This window comes from Ahaetulla prasina, chromosome 6 (assembly GCF_028640845.1).
Source record: "Ahaetulla prasina isolate Xishuangbanna chromosome 6, ASM2864084v1, whole genome shotgun sequence".
NCBI classification, from domain to species: Eukaryota; Metazoa; Chordata; class Lepidosauria; order Squamata; family Colubridae; genus Ahaetulla; species Ahaetulla prasina.
In genome coordinates, this window is record NC_080544.1 from 61,533,889 (window position 1) to 61,558,336 (window position 24,448).

The 24,448-nt window shown below is 40.4% G+C and overlaps 1 protein-coding gene across 1 annotated transcript in view; it reads right to left on the minus strand.

The window, feature by feature from the left end:
- Positions 1 to 192: 192 nt before the first annotated feature.
- Positions 193 to 24,448, minus strand: part of SLIT1 (slit guidance ligand 1) — a 177,896-nt gene continuing 153,640 nt past the window's right edge. The window contains exons 24-37 of the mRNA XM_058189305.1: positions 24,079 to 24,150; positions 15,890 to 15,961; positions 14,652 to 14,815; positions 12,203 to 12,327; positions 11,018 to 11,115; positions 9,412 to 9,548; positions 8,398 to 8,491; positions 8,046 to 8,183; positions 7,141 to 7,378; positions 6,899 to 7,029; positions 6,453 to 6,607; positions 5,613 to 5,901; positions 4,475 to 4,686; positions 193 to 3,843 (exon numbers count right to left, since the gene is read on the minus strand). Coding sequence (XP_058045288.1) covers positions 3,605 to 3,843; positions 4,475 to 4,686; positions 5,613 to 5,901; positions 6,453 to 6,607; positions 6,899 to 7,029; positions 7,141 to 7,378; positions 8,046 to 8,183; positions 8,398 to 8,491; positions 9,412 to 9,548; positions 11,018 to 11,115; positions 12,203 to 12,327; positions 14,652 to 14,815; positions 15,890 to 15,961; positions 24,079 to 24,150 — 2,164 coding nt within the window. The 3' untranslated portion in view covers positions 193 to 3,604. The remainder of the gene's footprint in view (positions 3,844 to 4,474; positions 4,687 to 5,612; positions 5,902 to 6,452; positions 6,608 to 6,898; positions 7,030 to 7,140; positions 7,379 to 8,045; positions 8,184 to 8,397; positions 8,492 to 9,411; positions 9,549 to 11,017; positions 11,116 to 12,202; positions 12,328 to 14,651; positions 14,816 to 15,889; positions 15,962 to 24,078; positions 24,151 to 24,448) is intronic.

Genomic DNA, 24,448 nt, shown 5'->3' on the forward strand with positions numbered 1-24,448 from the left:
TACCAAATGACATGGGGATCCTCAGAAAGGGAAGAAGACAAAGAATCACATTATTTTTGTTGATCTCAAATAAATCCATTCCAGACTTTGACTCATATTATGATCAAAGGATGTATTAGATGAAAATTATGAGAGTTGAAGCCCATATTTCTAAGTATATATACAGGATGGAGGGTGAATTGGTCATAATCAGCTAAATTTAAGCATGTAAGCATGATCAAATGTCACTTTGTTTATTCAAACATATGTCTTACGGTATGTATTGCATTGGCAGACACGGAGTACAAATTCAGACATATGATATTCTGTAGATTCTAATGGTTACCATTAGAAATAGGAAGTCATTAAAAAAGTCAAGAGCCCTAGATATATATTTTGTGTCATCCTAAAAGTTCAAAAGTTTCACTTTCTCAGTAAGAAAAAGAATACAGTTAACTTTTTGCAGGGTTTCTAGAATAAAAATGAAAAATATTAGGAAGCATGGTAGTGATTAAAATGCCTCTGTAAATCATGTATTCAAATCTGAAATTGGTTATCATTTACATTTCAGCAAGTCTCAACAGCCATAGCAGAATAGACCTCAGCTTTATTCCACTTACCCACGTAGCAAGCAATAGCACAAGTCCCAAAGTAAGCCAGAGAATATAGGCACAAGCTCATACACAGAGATAATTCTATGTACCTTGAAAAGGAGCTTCTGCAAGAACTCACTAAGTAATCACTCCCTAGCTTCCTGCATATCCCCACAGGAAGTAGAAGATGGCTTTATTATTGCTTTTTCTTTATTACTGCCAGTTTAATGGACACCATGCCTACACTTATAGTAATCTATTTCACCCTCGGGACTATCTTACTGAAACTGCTGTACAATAAAATCTGATGTTTTAGAAACGGTTACCTTGAGATCGCACGTGTCACATGCTCTCAAGCTAGTGCCAGAGTTACCTTTCTAGCGGAACCTTTTGTAAAAAAAAAAAAAGTCATAAGTTTCAAACAGACACCTGGCTGAGGTTGTCTTGGAAACAAGAACATTGGTAGAGTTTAAGGCCTCAAAGCTTGCATCAGACTGTGATTGCTTAATAACTGCATTCTTGCAAGGCTGCTGCCAGATAATACCTACCATGAGCTTATTTAATATTTGAATAAGCCCTCAAGGTGACTTAAAAGAACGTAACATCACTGTGCTATAAAGGTATCGGGAATTAGTGTCAGGTCCCAAGGTTACTTCCAGGGCACAGGGAGCAGGCCTTTAGATATACGTTGCAGGGGAACAATGGCCAGAAAGGTGCATCCAGTACCTCCATTTCCTACTTCCAAGCATCCAGTTGCATTTGAGTAGCCTCCATGAGAAACAAAATGCTGCATTAAAGGGGGCCTTTTCTCAATCCAGCAGGGTTATTTTTTATGTCTACTATCCGATGAGGTTTTAAAAGCTGGAAAAGGATAAATAATTTCTATTAGTAGGATCCATACATGGAAAGACAAGGATGCACCCACAAGGGCAAATAGTGTGATAGCCTGCAGATATACTGGTTAACTACAATATAAATGGAATATAGTATAATAAAAAAAGGAGTCACCAATCATGAATGGCAGGGTCAGGACGATATGGTGAATTGGGGGTGAACACAGTTGTACAAAATGCTAATGCAACAGAAAATTGGCCCTGTGATAGGATGAGTAGGGACTACTTTAAAAGTCCAAGCCATCTGCCTTATGACCAGGTAACCATCGGCAAGGTTGCAGCAACTCTCTTGGTTCTGGCATCCTGAGAATAGAAGCAATGGCAAACTACATCCCTAGATGCATCAACCATATGAATGGAGAAAAGTTCAATGAGAAAGAATGTCATTTTGCAAACCGGTGTGCCAAGAAACAAATCAACTTGGAAAGCTTTTGGCTTTAGAACCCCCTGAAGTTAGTTACAACATGACAGAAAATAATCACAATATAATTTGGAACTAGCAGCCCTGATGTCTAATAGACATCCTTGCTTTTCCCAACCAGCAGCAAAATAAATTATGCAAATAAACTGCAAGTGTTTAATTTGTGTCTGTGTATGTGCATGAGAGAGAGAGAGAGATGGCCAATTTTTATAAAATTTGGGTCTTCAGTAATACAGAAAATCTGCTTTGTTTTTGTAACTTAAAGTTACTAGTATTACTTGTACATGTCAACTAATTGTAAGAAGTACAAACAGAATTCATTTACTGATAAGAAACCTTGAGCAAATTGTTCCTGCAGTTAAAGTACTCCACAAAAGCCTTCTCTCAAGCAGGGATCTTATTTTATTTTAAATGCCTTGCTCCATCTTATTCCCAGTGGATGCAGCGAAGTCCCAATCTCATTCCTCTCTCATTTACAGAAAGACAAGTGTTCTATTTTATGGGAAGGCCTGCTGCATCCTATTGCAGGGCTGAAAAATAATACAATAAGCTGAATGCAAGAGATACATGCTGTTCATCTTTCTTCCATGAATAATGATTGGTGTGAACAAGGTTATTCTATAGGTGGTAGCAATGAACGGTAGAGCTGACATCTTCGATCAATGCAAACTTATTTGTTACAATAATCAAGTGATATGTAGTAAAAATGATTTTATGGTATAGAAGACTGATAAGAGTAAAGGATCAAAGAAATGATTGTGGCAGTTGCAACAAGAATTGGATGTCCTTTTCTTTCCTGTCAGCAGACCTGCAGTTTGTAGCCCAGGTTCTTTAGCCTTCATGTAATCACAATCTTATTTAGAAATTAAATTCCATGGAATTGAGTAAGTTTTACTTCTGAATAAGTTAGCATCAAATTGCAACAGTACAGCAATAGTAATGCCAATGGTTCTGATATGGGTGTTTTAGGGTTGCATAGATATCGGGGGCCCTTATCAGTTCAGCCATTCTGTTTTTTTAAATTATTAATAAATGAAGGCAGCTTTCAAGTAATGACTACAATGCAATTGCATGTCTAAGCTGTTTTTATTCCTCAGTGTCTTATAACCATTAAGCTGTAGGCAGCAACAATTCCTTCCTCAATTTCTTAAGTATTTTTTTCTTTTCTAGTCTTGTAACAATGTTCCCTTTGCTCCTGGTCACTGTACTGCTTGCAATTTAGCCCCATAAACAGAAGGTGAAGTTACCATGAGCAGGTACTAAGAATGAGAATAAGAGAAGCTACTCGATAAGAGAAAAAGTAGAATTGGCCAACAGAAGAAAAAAAGGCATGGTGCAGCTAGGAGATTCCAGTTAAGGTACAAAAGATACAAAATGACTGGTTCCTGAGGCCAGGCATGACCCATGGGCATGGTTCTTAGGACATTACAATGGGCAGCAAAAACAATTGTAGAGATCTTCAGTAAGAATCCATGGTGTGCCCAATCAGTGGCCCCAGGTAGAATCCGTGCTGGATATAAATACATTTGTTCAGCTGGATTTGCCAGCAAAAACAACAACAAACAAACCACTTTTATCTACACCTTTGTCTCTTCTGTCCTGAATAACCACCATGACCATAATAAAGGAACTGCTCAGATTCCTGACTGTTCCCAAAGCTTCTGCTAGGGCAGGTCTCACCCCTAGGTCTCTGGCTATGGCCTGCCCTTCACCAGAGACTACATGCAATGGGAACAGCCACATTTGCTAGGTTTTTCCACTTCCTCCACAAAGGATGAGCCATCGCTGCACTCAAAGGTATATTTCTTGCGCTTAAGACGCAGTCCTCCACAGCAGCTTAGTCCTGGGCATGATCCCTGGCAATCCATCCAGGAGACTGGGCGTGTTGTCTGGCAAATGGCATAACCTCGCTGGACTTGATGGAAATCTCGCACAGCCTCTCCCCGACACTCTGATTCTGGGGAAAACAGAAAGGTCAGACAAAAGGATGACTTTAAGAATGTTATCATAAAATAGACATTTTTATTGTCATAATCATTATCATCATGAAATGGGGGAATTCTAGCGAAGGGCATCTAAAATAATGTTCTGCTATCTATTGTCATACTTGTTTTTGTTGAGCCTTCTGATAGTTGAGAGACAGACTGAGAAAAGCACTGCTTACTTGTAAAAAGTGCTGGTGTGTGAAAATGCCTCTGCTTTCTCCAATGGAAATAGAAGATATAATTTTGTTGACAGTAAAGAATCATTCTAGATTTTAAACACTGGGAATTGTGGCTGCATTGCTCATGTTCCTTCATTATTCAAGTCACTTATAACCACCATAGTTGGAAGAAGCTGCTTACAGGGACCTCCTATACTGCAGCTGATGTGCCAAGAAGCTTTCCTATAGTCTCAGAGAAGCAATATTTTACTTGCTAGAATGTTCACTCCCAGGAAGAAGTTGATTCCTGAATTAGGTTTCTATCATTCACTTAATATGACTTGCCAGCAAAAATATGAACCTAACCTTTTGCAAAGAAGGGAAATTCCCTTAGTGTCATTAGTTATTAATGGTCAACACATATGGAAACAGAAATGTTTCTAACCTTGATCACAGAAATCCCCATCAAATCCTGAGTTGCATTCACAATAGGCCTCTCCTGCATCTGAGATCTGGCACTGACCATGAACACACTCCAAGCTCTTGCATGGGTTACGCAGTTCAACTTCCTGATTGCACAAGGCTCCTTTGTAACCATCTTGGCACTGGCAACTATAGGAAAGTGCATCAAGAGGCATACAGATTCCATGTTCACACCTGAAGATAAAGTGAGACATAAAGCTAGGTAGATATATGTAATTGCACTTAAGCCAGTATTGCTTTTCACCTCTTCCCTACTATCTTGAATCGGAGACAATTAGTAACTTAGGGAACCATGTATGACATAAATCTTTCAGCAATGAAAATTCTCTCAATAAATGTTTTTTTGCTCACAGCATTGTAATGAGATACCTGATTGGCATGGATGGTTTCAAGCCAAGGTAAGCAATGAACAGTATTTATTTGTATCCCACCTTTATTATTTTTACAAATAACTCAAGGCAACAAACCTATTAAACACATCTTCATCCTATTTTTTTCTCTCACAGCAACAGCCCTGTGAGGTGAGCTGGGCTGAGACAAAGTGACTGGCCCAAGATCATCCAGCCGGCTTTCATGGCTAAGGTGGGACTAGAACTCATGCACTCCTGCTTTCTAACCTGGTGCTTTAACCACTAGAGCAAACTGGCTCTAATATGCCCCTTCACTTAGTGCCAAACAAATTTTCTGACCACCTGATTTTCTTTATAAATTCTTCTAATTAAAACAAAATGAAATTAGAAGTTAAAATACCACAAGATAATGGAGCTACCTGTAGCATCTATTCTTTTAAAAGTCAGAACCAAAATATTCCAGGTTTTGTTGGCTTAACTGGTATGCGATGGCTAAAACAAGCACATTTTCTTTTCTCACATATCAAAGTCCATTATTAAAGGCCCCACTGGGAAGACAGAGCATATCCAGGATTCTTTTGTCTCCTGGATATTTTGTCACTGGCCACATATGCCATAGCAGCTATGAATAGGCAAGGTTCCTATGGCAGATGTCCTGTGAGTATTCTCATAATTCCACAATTGCTCTTCCCCGAAAAAAGATTGTATTCTCTAGATCTAGCAGAAAAGAATTTTAACATTTGTACTTACTTGTGTCCCTGGCAAGGGTTAGTAATGGGCTGGTCACAATGGGGGCCAGTCCAGCCTGACTCACAGTAACAAATGGGTCCATGAGCAGTGTTGGGTTGGCAAATGCCATGCATGCAATAGAGCTTGCGGCAAGGTTCACAACCAGGAACAACTCCTGGTTTCATCTGAGTCTTAGTAAAGTCTTGTAATTCATTGTTGATGTATAAATTGCGGATACATCCATGGAAGCTGGAACCATTCAAGATTTGCCAAAGTCGGAAGGCAGCAGAATTCACATCCACTGGCATGCCTGGTGAGAGAGGGCCATAGGAGCAACATCAGTCAGGGAAGAAAAAAAGAAGATCAGAGTGCTGGTGAGTAAGAACATGACTGATGGAAGGAAATAAACTTTGAAAGTCTCAGCCTCCGCTTTTCCCAAACTGATACATTTTAAACATGCTGGGACTGCAATTTAATCAACTTCATAAATTATTTGGAGCATAGCAAATTGGAGAAGGCTGGCCTAGTATATTGTAGACAAACGTTAGAGCCAGAGATACCAATTTAGAGAATACTAAGTCCAGAAAATTACACTATTTCGTTCCACCTGCCAGTGGACCTCTTGTCTCCTTGACTCTACATATTGGCCTCTGTTGTGAAAAGGAGAAAGAAAGAATTCCTTCTCTTCCTCCTTCTCCCAATTGATAGTGTATAAATGGTCCAAACTAAGAATTATTAGAACCTCCTAGTCCATATGGTAGCCTCCTTGTAAAAGTGTGGAAGTGTTGGAAAGAACTGATGCTCTCTCTGGTTTCAGCAGGATATTGCTTCCCTGTTCCCCAACAGAGATTGCAGTCCTACCCCCCACATAGAGTGGAGCCTCAGAATTCAGAGTGTGGGCCTTGCCAAAGCTATCCATGGTCATGGGATCACCTCCATCGATAGATAGGTTTACCATCCGCTCAAATGTTACCAGTTCCACTGTATGGAACTGTCCATCATTGATGGTCTCTGCACTAGGAGAAAAGAGAGAGATGGGATGAGAAAAGCTCTTGTATACATCGTTTTCATGACATCTTAACATCTACAATCTTGACCACTCAACATTCATTCAACACTCTGTTTAAAGATCACTTTCTGCTTTCTACATCAACTCTCAACATACGTTGTTGGACCCTAATCTAAACCTTAGCCTCTCCCCTTCACCCCCAAAAATCAGTGTGCAGATTGTAGGGTCATGCAGACAAATTTGCTCACATCCCATCAAACTACCCTTCGTTTGAATGAGAAATCAAAGATAGAGCTACCTATAAAGAGCTGAGCTAGGGTAACTGCCTGGATCATAGCTGACACGCACATGGCCTTGATAAAGTTCCACTGCCATGTGGTCAGTGTCCCCGTTATACAATAGAATCCCATTATCTTCAGCTGTGGAGACCTACAGAGAACAAGAGAGTGGGGAAAAAACAGATAGGAAAACCAACATTGTATCTGAAAGTAGATAATGCTTCTTCTTGGAGGGCTGGGCAGAGACTTAAATCTCTTTTACCTGCAGAGTAATATTGGCAGTGGGCCAATTCTGTAAGTCCGTGAATTGTAGGTATGTGTCCCTATCCACAAAATTGACACTCAGTAGCTTCTCGCATTTGAGCCCACCAAAGCCAGGAAGGCACTGGCATAAGGCACGATTGCCTAATTCCACACAGTTGGCACCATTTTGGCACTCCACTCTCTCACAGGGACTGGACTGAAAGGAGCCATGGGGTGGGATCTCACAGAGCTGACCACTAGAATGAAGCAAGCATACAATAGGGCATAAGTTTATTGCCAGAATCAGCTATTGAAATTGATACATTTTTGGAAGCAGGATGTATCCCTGATCATTCCAATGTTCTAAATGGATCCCTCATTTTCAGCATCTCCTAAACCATCATTGGCATCACCCAGGTGTATAAATACTATTAATATTTTCTCATAATTCAAATAATAATATATTTTGCATCCCAGGAAATCAGATTTGTTGTTCAACTTGCTGTGTCCTATCTCCTGAGTTAATAAAAATATGGTCCAACCATAGTGGAAGGAGAATGCTCTGGCATCTCTTTTTGGACACTGCTACTTGAAACAAGTTGGATAAGATTTCAAATAAACAGGTAGCATTGTGATCAACCTGTTGTTGAAAGCACATGAAAGATGCTGGAGGATCTCCATCTTGCAATGGTAGTGAAGCCACCCTGGAAACAGCTAGTTACTAATAAGTTTAGTCACTACTTTATGTTTTTGCAAACACTACTCCTTTGGTTACATTTCTTTCTTCTGACTATATTTCAGGCAACCGGGAAAAGGGTCAATCATCCAATAAAGGGCAAACCTCGGTCTTGAGCTTTGCAGAACACTTGGTATTTTTGTAGAAATTATGGGAATTCTCACAATATCTCCACCTAATATCCATACCTGAAACCACCAGTGCAAAGACAGGAATAACCATTTGGTTCATCAAAACATTTGGCATTGTTCTGGCATTGGTGGTCTAAGCAGTCATTGTAGTCCACACTGCAATTATCTCCCGCATAGCCAGGCATACATTCACACCTGGAGGCAGGAATAGGAATGAAATCCAATCATTGAGGTGGTCTGGCTAGTGCTCAAAAGAACAGCAAAATACACCAACCAAGAAATGGCTGAGGCAATGAATATAACTGTGTTTTTCCTAACTCCACTATACATTATTTGGTACACATTCATGTTCTCCACTTGTTTTTAAAACTTTTTCTTCTCCCCAAACTCCACTCTTTCCGTCACTCACTTGGGTCCATCAAGGGAGACTCTACATATGGCATTATGCTGGCAGGGGCTGAACTCAGGGGAACATACATCCATCAGCTGTTCACAATATGTCCCTGTGGGAAAAATACAGAGATAAGGTAGAAGCATATCAAATAGCGTCTCTCCTTGAATTTGCCTCATTCTGTCCCAAAGAAGTAGTACATAGAAAGGAGGAAAGCCCGTATTTGACCTCAAGAATTCCTATTTGCTTTATAGCAATAGTGAACAAAAATACGTATTGCTAAAATGTTCGCCTTTTGGACCTATGAGATGGAAACGTTCAGTCATTCAAAAGCTGAAATGTCCCTGATCCTTTTTATGTTGGCCAATTCGGGTGGTTGACTTGCATTTTTTTCACTATTTTGTTCAGGATAGCTATGCACAATAAGTAAATTCTGTGACATTAAAATAAACAGATGGGTTTTTTTTCTATTATGCAGAAACCATTCAACTTCTTGAGGTCATGCAGAAGGACAAGGAGCTACACATTATAGATAAGTATTTTGACTATTAGGCCAGCAAGCCTACTCACTCCTTCCCCTTCCTGTTCCAAATGTCAAATTTAATAAGATTTAGTGAATTTAGCAAATTTAGCAAATTTAGTAGCCAACAGAAAATATATCCAATGTCTATAGCAATTCTGAAGAATTAATCATAAGGTGAATGAAGCAGCTTATCTTTACACTAGCTGTTTTCTGCACTTATAAAAAGTTAAAAACAAACATTTGCCAAAAATACATTTTACATTATAATTATCCAACATAATCCACACAATTTATAAGAAGGGATGGATAATAAAATTATATTAGTATGAAAGGATGGATAATAAAACCATATTAGTAGTCTGGACATGGACCTCCCTATTCCCAACACCATATGAGGTCACTTTAGACACTATGACAATTTTGCTCCCTTCAGAAATAAAAGCAGAAAGCCCAGCAACCCCCCCCCTCCCACCTCCACTATAAGCAGTAGTTTACAACTGCAGTCATACCTGTATAGATGGGTAAGCACAAGCATGTGTGGTTAGTGGACCCATTAACACATGTGCCCCCATTCTTGCAACTCTTGTTGCAACTATTCATCTTCAGATTACATCTTGGACCTTCAAATCCATCCACACAAGCACATCTATTAATAAGGAAAATAAGAGCTATTTGATACTTTGAAGCACTTTCTTTTAGGCTTTTGTGGAATTTATATCCTTATCTAAATTTCAAGAAAGGTGAAAAATAGGGATGCTACTTCTTTTTTGAAACTGGGTTTAGGATCTCCATAACGCTCAGTGTTCCATCTTGTTATTCATCTTATACACTAAGCATTTTGGCTTCCAACTGCAGGAAATAGTTGGACCATTCCAGAAGGTCCTAAACTGAGAAAGAGCTAAAGCTGCTTTAAGTACTGGGACAGATGGAATGGCATCCTACTGCGGTCTTCGATGTTAGTACCAAAAAGAAAAAGCAGGACCTTTGGGAAGAACTAGAGAAAAGCACAAATGTGAGAATCCTAATCCTGAGTTATTTTTCAGTTAACTTCCTTAAATCTATTCCAATGCAGGGGAAGTTGTAGATTATTATTTTAAATATTTTTTAAGTTTTCAAAGCAACCTACATAGCTGTGTTTGAGGACTATATGTGGTACTTCTTGAGGCAATTCTATTTGAACCACATGTATAATAATGGAGATTCATAGAATACACTAATTTATATATGACACACCTGCAAACAGATACACATTCACATAAAGTAGAGAATGTTGTAGATGAAGGTTGTGAGATGTTGTGAGTTGCATAATATGGTGGCATTTGCATTTCTATTGCATGGACTTTAGAGGAAGAAGCAAAAACAAAAAAACAAAAAAACTGGTGACCTTGCCTAACAAAGGCAGGGAGTTGTCAGCTCTGATGCCCTTGATCAAAACATTCATGTTCCTTCTTGCTATCTTTCTACAAAGGGATAATAACGAGCGGCATGTGTAGGGAAAAATCTTTGTTATTCCCAAGGGACATTATGTGCTGGCTTTTAAAGATGCTATGTTGATATGGTGATATGATGAAAAGCCATTTAGTAGTTTAGCAAATTGGATGTACAGATCGGGTAGGGCCCCATTTTTTTCTCTGCTGCCTGCAGTTTATTTCAAGCTACTAATTATGGTATGTTTCCCAGAAAGCCGCCCACACTGTATTCTGAGGAGGAGAGTGGGAGGGTACACATCAAGGTTCAGAGTACCAAAAGACTGAAACAGTTGGTAATCCATTGGGATACATGTATTCCAATGGCTTGTCTCTCAAATCCCAAGCCATAGTTATAGAAATAAATTGCCTGCAGAATCAGACCATGTACCAAAAATCTCTCCTGTCCCCTAAGTCATGGAGTGCAAGTATATATGATTAACATTGAATAAATACTTCCCAATACTTTTCAGGGTCTGTTTCTGGCTTAAGGGAGAAAATGGAGCTGGATTTATTTTAGTTTGACATCTGGCAATTTTGTAATAGGTTTCTGCCCGGGTTCTTGGCAGATAATGTATTGCAGCTAACCAAGATTTTTTTTTCCATTTTAGGTCAGAGAGTCTTTCAGAAATCTTGAACTGCCACTCACTTAAAGCTGGCTCCATCTCCTTCTTGAGACAGGCAGGTCCCACCATTGTCACAGGGTCTGTCGGAGCAACCATCAACAGATAGGTCACAGTATTTGCCCTGGGATAAGGAAATAAAATGAAACAATCACACTTTAAATCAGGGGTCTCCACCCTTGGCAATTTTAAGACTTGTGGACTTCAACTCCCAGCTTTGCTGGCTGAGGAACTCTGGGAGTTGAAGTCCACAAGTCTTAAAGTTGCCAAAGTCGGAGATCCCTGCTTTAAATAAAAAAGTTCTGACCAATACAAGTTTTGAAAACCAATTACTTGCTCACCAGCCATCTGTGAAACAAGACTAACTTGTTATACATAAATTTTCCTGAACTTTTAAATTGTTTTTGTTAACAGAAATAGCTCTCCCCATTTCTTTCTTTTTTTTGCTCAGTGTAAAAGGAACAATTGATTGTGTTCACAGAACATGTTTAATTTCACTCCTGAACTGATCCACTTTCTGGGTTTATACAATACAGATAGACCTCGACTTACGACCACACTTGAGCCCAAAATTCTGTTGCTAAGCGAGACAGTTGTTAAGTGAATTTTGCCCCATTTTATTATCTTTATTGCCACAGTTGTTAAGTGAGTCACTGCAGTTGTTGGTAGTATGGTTAAGTGAATTTAGTTTCCCCACTGACTTTTCTTGTTGGGTCATAAAAGTTTATTACATAACCCAGAACACCGTAACCATCATAAATATGAGTCAGTTGCCAAGATCTGAATTTTGATCACATGACTACGGGCATGCTGCAACAGCTATAGGTATGGAAAGTGATCATGTCACCTTTTTCAGTGCTGTTGTAACTTCGAACAGTCACCAAACAAACTGTTGTAAATCAAGGACTATCTACACTGAAACATAAAATAATCCAGAGCATTGCACAACATTCAAAGCCACAAAAAGGCAAACCCCAGCATTTTGTATGAATAAACTTATGTCTTTCATTAACCTGATTAAAAGTGTTTTGGGAACACAGCATTTACCACCCAGTCTAGCATTTTACATATATCTTTTTGAATCCATGTAGATTTCTTTTCTTAAATTTGCCAGCTGTCTGAGGCTTGGCAAGATATGACTTTACATAGGCAGCAAGCCCACTCCCTTTTTTTCCTAGGTGACCCACCCACCTGCCTTTCACTGTACTTACCTTATAACCACTGGGACAGACACAGTGATAGGAGCCCAGAGGATCTCTTTGACAACTGCCCCTGTTTTGGCAGGGATTGGAGAGACAGGGGTTACACTTGGCCTGGATGATCGGTAGGGGAGGCCCTACATAGATAGAAAAAGACATTGCATGAATAAGACTAAAGAAATATAGCTGAAATAACTAAAGACACATTTCTTATTTCTAACTATAAAGGTTGTGTGTTTCCTGATCAGAATTCTTCGAAGGAATTGCCCTTTTCCCAACAGCTGAAACCATGGGGTCTCTGATAAATTTGTGATTTGTGCATATATATACACTAGCTGGATTCCTGTGCTTCGCTACGAAACTGTGTGATTGGGCATGATAAATTGAACTAACCAGTTCTGGAGTAACGCCCAGGTAGATTCCACAACAGATGTCCCTCTCATTGTCATCATACCAACAAAGTATATCTGGAGAAATGAAGGCTCCTGCTGAGGCCCCGCCATGATACTCCCTATCCTGTGGTAGACCTGCCTCTGCACTTTGAATGTTGGCATATTTAGCTGCAGCTGCCTGATTAACATAGGGGTTATTAGATGCATACTTTTTTACAGCCTCTCTATTGACTTTGAGATGACTTTGATGACACTTTTTTGCAGCTTCTCTTACTTGTGTTTCATAATCACATCTGTAAATCTTTTCCTGTGTTTTTTCCCTCTGTTCCCTTTAATTGGTATTACAGTAGAAGGCACAGATTTGTCTGAACTGAGGAGGTCAGTGTAGGAAGTGATTTGGAGCTGGGACACTATGCAGGAGAAATTCGGTTCATAATCCATTGGCTCAATGGTGGTCAGTGATTGAAACTCATAAGGGAATTTCTATCCCGCCGCCTTGAGTTCAGCAACAGTTCCAAAGGTGGAAGACACAGACATTTTGGTGAGGTAGGGACGTTTAGTACTATAAGGAGCCCCTTCCTGAGGGAAGGAGTGGAACGTCTGCCAGCTTGAACTGAGGTAACGGAATGTGAGGCAACTGGCAGTTAGAACTTTTAAGGTGGGGAGGAGGAATAGAATGTCTAACTCCTTAGCATCAGAATGTGTTAATATACTGTATATGAATATACTATATATGAAATAGTAATGATCTGTTGGTCATTTCAAAAAATCCATTCTTAGCGAACACCTAGAAGCCAAGAGGAATGTACGTGCCAAATCTCAAGTTTGTAGGCTCTACTGTTCTGGAGGTTTCATGATGAGTGAGTGGATTTCGCTTTTATATATATAGATTAAAAAATGGGTAATGGCTGAAAAGAACACCCATTCACCTATTCCTAGACATAATACTGAGACCTGGTGTTAAAATGGTCTTAATTTTCTGGAAAAGCAAGTAGCCCCCCCCCATTTCTTTCACAGAAATAGTTTTCACAGGAACAAGTAAAAGAACTTTTCAAAGAATTCTACGTTGGTGTGACATACACAGAAGAAAGGGCTCAGATTCTAGACCTGTTATGAGGCTAATTAGGGATTCTGGAAATTATAATCTCATTATATCTATAAGGCACCAGGCTGATATAGCTAATGTTATAATGCCTGTGCCCATCCTTTAGGCCAGGAGTGTCAAACTGGCGGTCTCTGGGCTGGATGCATCACACGCAGGCCCCATCCAGCCAGCTCCGCTAAGGGTAAAACCCTGTAAAACATCACATGACAGCAACACGATACCACAAGTTTGACACCCAAGTTTGACAACCACGTCTTTCATCAGAATCTGTCTTTCAATAATCTTCAGTACCATGAAACTGTATACAGTGATTCTTGACTTATAGCCACAATAGGGACCAGAAAATTTGTTGTTAAGTGTGCAGTCGTTAAGTGAGGCATCACACGACCACACCTGATTATATGACCTATTTTGCCAGGGTTGTTAAGTGAGACATCATGTGACGACAATTTGCAACCTGCCAGCTTCCGCAATGACTTAGCTTGTCAGAAGTCATCTGGGAAGCTTGCAAATGGCAATTGTGTGATTGTGGGGATGCTGTGCCAGTTCTAAGTGCAAAGAAAGGTGCTAAGTTATTTTTTCAGTGTCGTCATAATTTTGAACCATTGCTGAACAAATGGTCGTACGTCAAGGATTACTTGAAAGATATTGGGTAGTTTTATTGGCTTCCCTGGCTAGAATTTACTTCCCTCATTGCATCTTCATCATATATGTGTGCATCTTAATAAATTCCATGACTCACTTTTCCCCCCATATGCCCAATATTAACTCCAGCAGTCTTAGATTTGTAACATTCATGCCACAAGCAACTCAGCTGGGCAGAACAAACTATAGTTCACATAGCCAAGATCTCTTTAGTTATATGCAATGCAGTTCTTCAGAATTTTCAGAAGTAGTTCTTCCCAGTATTTTTTGAAAATATTTAGAGAGCCCTTTTATTTTCCCTGTTGCTTCTGTAGCTTACCCTGGCATTCAAACTTCTTAGCTGGAGTTGTGAGCAGAAGTTTGCCTTCCATATCTGCAGGACCAGCACAACGGGCAATGCCAGGTTCTTTGTAGCCAGTTTTGACCCAGCTGGACAGCCAGCGCATGTGGCAATCACAATACAGGGGGTTGGCACCAATTGCTCTGCACAGCGGAAAGAATCATAAAGTTTATATAATTATTCAAAGTACAAAATCTCTTCCTTTTATCTGGTCACTCTGCAGAAATGCCTCTAGAGGTCCTAGAACTAATTAATAATCCAATTTTTACTTTCATTTGTTTTAAATGCAGCATTGTTGAATTTTGAATAGTCTCTATTTTCAGCATTTTATTTGATGTCTTAATACTTGATGCTAAATCTGCTAAATGCCTCAAGTAAAATGCAGCGTGCTCATATCACTCATACTCTGAGGTTACAGATATTGTGCAATGAATGTAAATCCAGAGTGTGTGTTTCCTCCCCCAAAGACAGTGCTCATAAATATGTCTAAAAAGTTGTATACATTCTTAAGGCTGAGCCAGGAAAAATATCCTAGCCATTACCAGAAAAAACCCCTATGAACTCAAGATTAAGATCATTGTCAGTTGTATTAACCTTTGTAATTGGGACTGTTGTGGTGCTTTAAAGTTTTGAGGTATGTTCACCCAACACAAGTGGTGGCTTACTGAATAAACACACTTGTTTGGCTTCTCTCAACACACTAAGTTCTAATTTATAAATCACAGTTTGCTAAATCATATGTTAACCCAGCCTCTGTCTAGAAATCTGTGTCTTTTATTCTTCTGAACTGCAGCAGAAGCCTTCATACTCATTCCAATTTCTTGGAAGGAAAGTCAGAGGGTTCAAGGGCTAATTTTCCTTGTAAACACACAATGGAGTATTAAGTTAAGCTGCTAACTAATTGTGCCAGATGCCAGAAGGAACTTCAACACATTTCAGCAAACCACACTGCATCAGTTCTTATCACTACAGAACTAATGAAAACACTGCTACCTACAAAATTTCTGGAAGTACTTTGTCCAGGAAAGTTATTACCTAAGACATGTGCTAGCATCTTTGCACAGCTGAATAAACAGCTGGTTTATTGGTTTATTGGTTAAAAGTAAACCAATGGTGCTTTCTTCTTTGTATCTCCAAGCACCAGCCCACAAAAATGCTAAAAAAACCTATTTGGAATAAAAGGAACAAATGCTTACATTAATGATACAGATACTCACAGATGAGATAGGGAAGTAACATCAGCAAAGATCCCTTCAGGGAGCGTGGAGATATCATTTCCATGAAGAGACCTGAATGCAGATACAGACAATTGTTCTTATGCTCAAACAAAAGCTCCAATTATGGAGAGGAAGAAATCAAGCCCAATTTTTAATGTTGTGATTTTCCGTTGTCTACTATCTTTAGAAGGCTACATTTTGGAGCAATTAGTCTTAGTAAAACTAATGGGATGTTAGGAATTCAGGATTCCTAACCACATGAGCTGTGGTGGTACAGTGGTTAGAATGCAGTATTGCAGGCTGATTCTGTTCACTACCAGGAGTTCGATCCTGGCAGTGAACGGTTGATTCAGCAGTGAAAGGTTGATTCAGCCTTCCATGGTTTTGATCTCAGTAAAATGAGAATCCATATAGTTGGGGGCAATATGCTGACTCTGTAAACCTCAAAGAAAGAAGAAGGAAGGAAGGAAGGAAAGAAAGAAGAAGAAGAAAAAGAAAGAAAATTAGCTAGACCCACAGTTCCCAAAATACTGTTCTGTTCCGTTCTGTTCCGTTCTGTTCTTCTACAGCCAGGTCAATCCTCCACTGGCTCTCACCCATACCAGAGGAAGACCAACCCTGCCGCACCAATGGGTCTCTCAGGTCAAATTATTCCCACATGGGATCCCCATTCAGTCAGTTCGCCACAGGGTCCTGCCTCAAATATCCCAGCTGTGATCAGCTCCGCCACTCCAGCTGCCAATTGCTCAGTCCACAGTCCTCCCTCTTCCAATTGCAACCTCACCATGTCTCACAGGCCTCCCAATGCTTGCCATTTCTCCTTGGGCATTTGCCTCTTGCTGCTACTCCCACTTCCTGCAAAAGCCCCGACCTGCTAACTATAGCACCCCAGCTTCTTTTAACATGCTGCTTCTGATTTTAATCAAGATGTATGACCAGCTTCTCCTATACCCAATGTCCTTTTAGGAACTGTTCAAAGGAGAGAGGACCCTTTATCTACCCTTTTTTTCTTTCTGTTAATTGTATTTGTTGTTTTATAATTTTTAGACACCTCTGACACCTTTGATATCACCTTGATTATTTTCCCATGACCCTCAGTCACTTATATTCCAACAGAGGATTGATTGTGTCTCTGGTATAGAATGGCTTCTAGGTCTACCTGGAAAATGGGCCAACATTATCTTTAATCAAACAATGTTAGCCCATTTTTACCTAGGCTAAGGCAACATTGGAGTTGCTTGCCCATTTGCTGAAACCTGGAGATCACATCTGCCATCCATGAATCTCAGAGAAAGTAACTATTCAGTGCCAGTTCTTCCCAGGTACTAATAGTCCCACCCCCCCACCCTATAATAACTCTTAAGGTCATAAAGTGCGAAATGTGAAGGGTGTACACAACCCTTGCTGGGAAAATGATCAAGCCAATGTAGGTGAAGATGAGATTTATATCTTCCATTCCTCTCCTTTGAATGACACCTTCTGCATTAAATTCAGAGCTTCCAACATTTCTCAAGGCTGCCAAGAATTTTTCTCAAGAATTCTGTCTCATTTTGCACAATAGAAACAGGTTTATAAGATTACTAACTTAATTGATGGGCTTGCCTCCTAGCTAGGATGCTGCTGGAACACCATTCTGCCCTCTTGTTCCTTGGAGAATTCATGTATTGCTTTGTTTTATTGCAATCGGTAATGGAGCTATATCTGTTTATACCACTAGGATGTTAGTACTGACTTTACAGATATGCACACCTAGGCTCCTTATTTGCAGAAAGCACACATGCAAATCATTATATCAAGATGGATGGAGAATTGTGAGTTTGTTTTACTTATTCTGGTGTGATCATAGCTGAGAGCTAATTTCTGGATATATTCTCAATATGGAAAATTTCTTGAAATGATACCTGCTCTGAAAACTCATAATATTGAGTTTCTATTAAGAATGTAAACATGGCCTTGAGAACGGAGAAACAATGACTAAATCACTAAGAAACTTTCAGAAAAGATTAATCAGTTCTGAGAAAAATGGAGAGCATAAATAACCCAACTCTCAAAATAGCTGCACTTGATCTTGTTTGTGTAAGATGGGGCACAGAGAAACCGAGAGGCTTTCAAGATTCTGCTATTTTACCCTACAGTATTATACGAATTCCTGGAACCTCTTCTGTGCCCAATTAATTGATCTTGTCTTCTTTAAAGGCCTGACAACAATCTTGAAAGCCTTTCTTTCTCAAGAGAACAGATGCTTAACAGGGCCCCTGAAAAAAAAATTAAGAAGAGTTCATATGGCAAATAACAGCAGATATTATTCCTGGGTTGTTGTTGTTGTTGTTTTTGCTGATAAAAGAAATATAATTTTCTGTACTTTAGACTTTGGCACAACTAACTTCATAGATGAAACTACAATGTGTTAGTTTGCATTTCCCGTGTAGTTATTACAGAACCCTTTGTTAATCAGAATGGGACAATTCCGCCTGGCCATCTTGATGCAGCCAACTCACCACCAACAGCTTGCCACAGCCAATTCACTGCTGGCAACTCCACACAGCCAACTTGTTGTGGGGACAACTCACTATGGCTGGCCAGAGAGAGAGCCAGTTGGTGGGCAGAGGGCAGAGTGGCAGTGGTGGCTGGAGGCTTCCCATTTTTACACACACCCCTCTCAACACCACCGCCACTGCCACTACACTGAGATCTGGCCCAAAGAGGCCGGAGACAGGGGCGACAGGCAGTTGGCAGGAAAGTGATGGCAGCCAGAGGCGGCCAATGTTCACACACACACACTCTACCCTGCTGCTGCAACCATTTACAAACATGCCACTCTTTTCCTTCTCTTCCTTTCTTTTCCTTCTCTTCCTCCTATGCCAGCCTGAATTACTGGATTTCCTTGTTGTTTTAGTGAAAGAGGCAGTAGCTGCCTTGCCGCCTCATTGTGTGTGTGAGATTGTAGTATCAACTTAAAACCTACAGCCAGATGCCCCATAAAAGATAATAGCCTCTGTCTATGAAAGAGTTAATCACTTTGGAACAGTCTCTGGGTGAAAATCTGAAGAAAGGATTTATTTACCCTTCTACATATCCAGCATCTGCCAATGTTTCTTGTAAAAAAAAATTCCTTGAGAATTGTACACAATTACAGACTTCTGAATTCTGTAACCATTAGCAACCACTATGCAATGCCTCTTATTTCAGATCTGCCGAATCACTCTCGGAAGGCAGGCATTTTCACTAAATTGGACTTAAGAGGAGATTACAGTTTGATCTGAATGGAAGAGGGCCATGGAAATTTAACAGCTGTTTTCCTGTTAAAATTCAGGTGACATCCTGATTTTTTTAAAAGACCCACTCTGACACCAATCAACTTTTGAAGAAAGAAATTTAAATGCTGTACTCAAGAGCAAAAAGAGAAAAATCTCTTTTGATCCCAAGTGCTACTCAGGCATCCAGAACCCACCCACTCTTTAGTATTTAGTATAGTATTTTAGTATTTATTGGATTTTTATACCGCCCTTCTTCCGAAGGACTCAGGGCGGTTCACAGCCACAATAAAAACAATGACAATATACAGATAAAAACAAAAATTAAAAAACTTATTATATGTTTGGCAAAAATTTAAAACATTATACCATTAAAAACCCCATAAAATTTGTATCAGATATAAATATTAAAATTAAAACTCTTTAAAATTTTAAAATTTAAAATTTCTAAGCCAGTCCCGCGCGAATAAACAAATATGTCTTCAGCTCGCGGTGAAAGGTCCGAAGGTCAGGCAGTTGATGCAGTCCAGGGGGAAGTTCGTTCCAGAGGGTGGGAGCCCCCACAGAGAAGGACCTTCCCCTTGGGGCCGCCAGCCGACATAGCTTGGCAGACGGCACCCTGAGAAGTCCCTCTCTGTGTGAGCGTACGGGTCGGTGGGAGGCATTCGGTAGCAGTAGGCGGTCCCATAAGTACCCTGGCCCTAAGCCATGGAGCGCTTTAAAGGTAGTAACCAAAACCTTAAAGTGCACCCGAGAGACCACAGGCAGCCAGTGCAGCCTGTGCAGGAGTGGTGTTACATGGGAGCCACGTGCGGCTCCCCCTATCACCCGCGCAACTGCATTCTGAACTAACTGGAGCCTCCGGGTGCTCTTCAAGGAGAGCCCCATGTAGAGAGCATTGCAATAATCCAAGCGAGAGGTAACAAGAGTGTGAGTGACCGTGCATAGGGCATCCCGGTCAAGGAAGGGGCGCAACTGGTGGATCAGGCGGACCTGATAAAAAGCTCTCCTGGAGATGGCCGTTAAGTGATCTTCAAACGACAACCGTCCATCCAGGAGAACGCCCAAGTTGCGCACCCTTTCCATTGGGGCCAATGATTCGCCCCAACAGTCAGCTGCAGCTGCAGCTGACTGTACTGGGGTGCCGGCATCCACAGCCACTCCGTCTTGGAGGGATTGAGCTTAAGCCTGTTTCTCCCCATCCAGACCCGTACGGCTTCCAGGCAGTACTTCGATAGCTTCGTTGGGGTGGTCTGGGGTGGAAAAGTACAGCTGCGTATCGTCAGTGTTCAGTTGGTACCTCACCCCAAAGCCACTGATGATCTCACCCAGCGGCTTCATATAGATGTTGAACAGGAGAGACGAGAGAATCGACCCCTGCAGCACCCCACAAGTGAGGCGCCTCGCAGTCGATCTCTGCCCCCCTTTAGCTGTGGAAATTGATGCCCTAGAATTGGCTTCAAGAGCTGTCCTCTTGTTTTGACAAAGAAAGGGGAGGATTTCTTTTAACCTTTCACCTTATTCTTCCTGACTGAAAGAAACTGACATTTTCAAATAAAGATCTGTAGGCCACAAAACCAATATTCCAACAGTGGAGGTATTTCTTGGAGGGAGCAGCCCACCAAGAGTGTGGAGCACCTGCAGAAGGCTCACACTCACCCCATGTCAGATCAGGCACACTCATTTTCTCCACATTTTTTGTGTCAACTATGTTTCTAGTCCATATAAAAAGCCATTATATGCACGCTCATGCAAAATTAAATATGGTATTCCCTGGCCATCTCCTCCAACATGATCTTGAAGCTGCCCTCTCTCAATCCCTCCCCATAAAAGAGTCAGAGAGAGAAACAGGCAGTAGATGGATTGCATTGCAACAGCAAGGCTCAGATGCAGGAGGCCGAGATGCCAGGGAGCCCCCCACAACCAATTCTTCTCCTATAACTGATGGATACTCCTTTCACAATGCTCTTTTATATCTTCCTCTTCCTCTCAGGGAATAAATATTACAACTTTACCATGATAATAAAGCTGTGGGAGGTATAGTGAGTATTCAAAACATTGCATCAGAATCCGAATGAAAGAGTCAAATGTCAAAGACAATGCTTCATTCTGCCATGTCTGTGGCTGGGCAAAGACTGGGCTGAATAAGCCAGCTAGTTTGTTCCAACTACTCCCCTTCCATCCTACACAGGAAACTATACAGAGATATAGTTTCCCTGGATTTTATTATTGATCTTTGTACTGTAAAAAAAGTAACACGACCTTTTTGGTGCTATTGAATTTGTTTATTAAGATAAATTAAGTCACTGATTTAGGAGACAGTATAACTCCTTTTAGAGCATGTTTTTTTGGTGCAGAACTTAATCGTGTAATCTCAGGTTATAGTAATCAGTTTACACTAATGTCCCTTTTCTACTTACTGGAGATTCATATTCATTTGGCATCCTCTCATCATTCATAATCTAATGGACAACTGGAAAACAGAGACATTTACTTGAACAATACTAATAGTTCTCAATTTACAATCGGTCGCTTAGCAACAGTTTGAAGTTACAATGGACCACCACCACCCGTCCCCCAAAAACTACTTTTGACCTGGTTCCAAAGTTCCAACATCTGAGCCCCACCCCCCTTCATGGTCACATGATCACCTTTTGGACACTTGGCAACCAACCTTCATTTATGGCTATTTGCAGTGCCCTGTGAGAAAATAATACCCTATAACAAACAATGAGTTGCACTTGCTTTACCGCTTGCGTTCACTTAACAACTGCTCTAAAAAGGGTAATAAAAGCGGGTCTGATTATGTGATGGTCTGCTTTACAACCATCACAACTTATGATTATAATTGCACAGTTTAGTTATGGTCATAACTCAAGAATTACTCGTATTTACACTACAGAATAATTAAATTACAAGTAGTCCTCAACTTATTATGACCACAGTTGAGCCCAAAATTTCTGTTGCTAAGTGAAACATTTGTTAAGTGAGTTTTGCCCCATTTTATGATCTTTCTTGCCACCATTGTTAAGTGAACCACTCCAGTTTTTAAGTTAGTTACATGGTTGTTAAATGAATCCAGCTTCCCGGTTGACTTTGCTTGTCAAAAGATTGCAAAAGTCGCCTGGATACTGCAACCGTCATAAATATGAGTTAGTTGCCAAGCGTCTGAATTTTCATCATGTGATTGTAGGGATGCTGCAAGGGTCGTAAGTGTGGAAAAATTTTCAGTGCCATTGTAACTTTGAATAGTCACTAAATGGACAGTTGTAAATCAAGGACTACCTGTATTGCCTCTTGCAGAATATGTCTATTGCTCACTGCATTACTCCATCAGCATGCCATCTTTTCTACCAGTCAAGCACTGGATTTCAAAGCACAATTTAGAAATAAAGGAACAAGAAATTGAATTATAAGGGGCCGCATGAGTAGCTTTTGCAGAGAAAGAGTAGAGTCTGAACTCCAAAAGGAGGGACTGAAGTATAAAAAAAACGGTATTAGCTAGAGTCTAAGCAAACAATCACCCATACCCACCCCAGTCCATTCACCTCTCCTGGGCCCCTTAGAGAAGCAATAAAAATGCTAGTAAAGCCATAAATAGGAAGGCAAAGAAATGTTGATCACAAGGAGAATGAATATTTAGAGGCCAGGAAAACTATGGGAAGCAAAGACAAGGGAGATAAGAAAAGAAAGAGAAACACCAGATATTTATTACTATTACATGGTTACATAAACTTTTGTTTTTTATTTTTTTTAGCTTGACCTTCATTACTTCGCTGTCTGTGACACCATAACTTACAAGTATATTCTAATTTATATAAATCTATATCAAGGGGTTGCTTTCTCTGCCCATTAGGCCATTTCTGGTCTCCAGTACATCAAAATAAACGGCAATTTATGCTTCTATGGGATGGGTATTCTGGTCTCCATGATTAAATGAACTCATACAAGGGTATTTTTTCCTAGGCAGGTAACATGAGTAAGGAATGGACAATAATGCAAGATAATAGCTGTACATATACCTTATACACGTGATGGCGAATCTATGGCACACGTGTCAGAGGTGGCACGCAGAGCCCTCTCTGTGGGCAGGCATGCCATCACCACCTGGTCTTCGGGCTTCCGGCACTCTGGCGTGCATGAAGACCAGCCGGCCAGCGCACATGCGTGCGCCAGAAGCCCAAAGACCAGCTGGCCGGCGCGCTAATGCACATCGGCCAGCTGGTCTTCGGATTTCCGGTGCACACACATGCGTGCACACAAACACATTCCAGTTTGGGCATTCTGTGCCGAAAAGGTTTGCCATCACTGCCTTATACAAACATGGACTATATGAAGGAAAGGTCTCTCAGGTCATAGGAAATTAATCAATTTTCTCTCGAGCACCTAACATAAGGGAAAATAGGACCCAAGGGCACCTCTACCCCCACGGCCATTTCTTTTGAGTTCTCCAAACACTCTGTTTCACCTGACTTTTTTATTTAAAGCATCTTTTAGTTTAAACATAAAAAGGAACTTGGCCTGCAGCAAAGTAAAGATCCAGCCTCTAATATTCTCTTTATTTAAGCAATATACAGCTTTATTTCGTAATCTGCCCACCTGCCCAGTAAAAAACAAAGTTGATTTTGACAGAGGTAGTAGAAAGTATTCGGGAGGCTAGGCTAGGGTAATGATGGAGAGATGCATCATAAATTTGCCTTATAGTAAATGTGTAATTTATAATTGGTCCTTTAAAATGGAAGTCATTTTCTCAACCTGCCCACCGACCCCCAAATTCCAAATGTGCCATATTCTTTGCCTGGCTGCTATCCATTAAAACAAAATAATGACCAGGCAAAATTCATTCTCCAGTAAACCTTGAACAGGAGATTCCTTAGAGAAATGAATAAGGAAGGACAGGTGATATGAATTGGGTGCAAAAGACAAAATACATACAGCAGCCGTAGTGAATGGAGACCTTCAAAGGCTAGTGAGGGGATACACTGCAGCGCATTGTAGCTGAGGATCCTACGTGAAATTGGAGAGAGGCAGAAACAATTTAAACAATCACATGTTGTATAATTACATCCCATACATTGACTGTATTCCTCTCCGCAGTATTTTGTAAGGTGCACTAATAGGTAACTCATAGAAAAATCTTAAATATTTTGAATCAGAATCTCTCTCCCAATCAACTCCATTTTGGACAGGATAGAAATCACAACTATAAAGGAAGCCTGCTTTACACAATAAAAAGCCATAAAGCAGATACTTTTATAAGATCTCTAAGTAAATCCATACAACCTTCTTGCCTTGGCATAAGGAA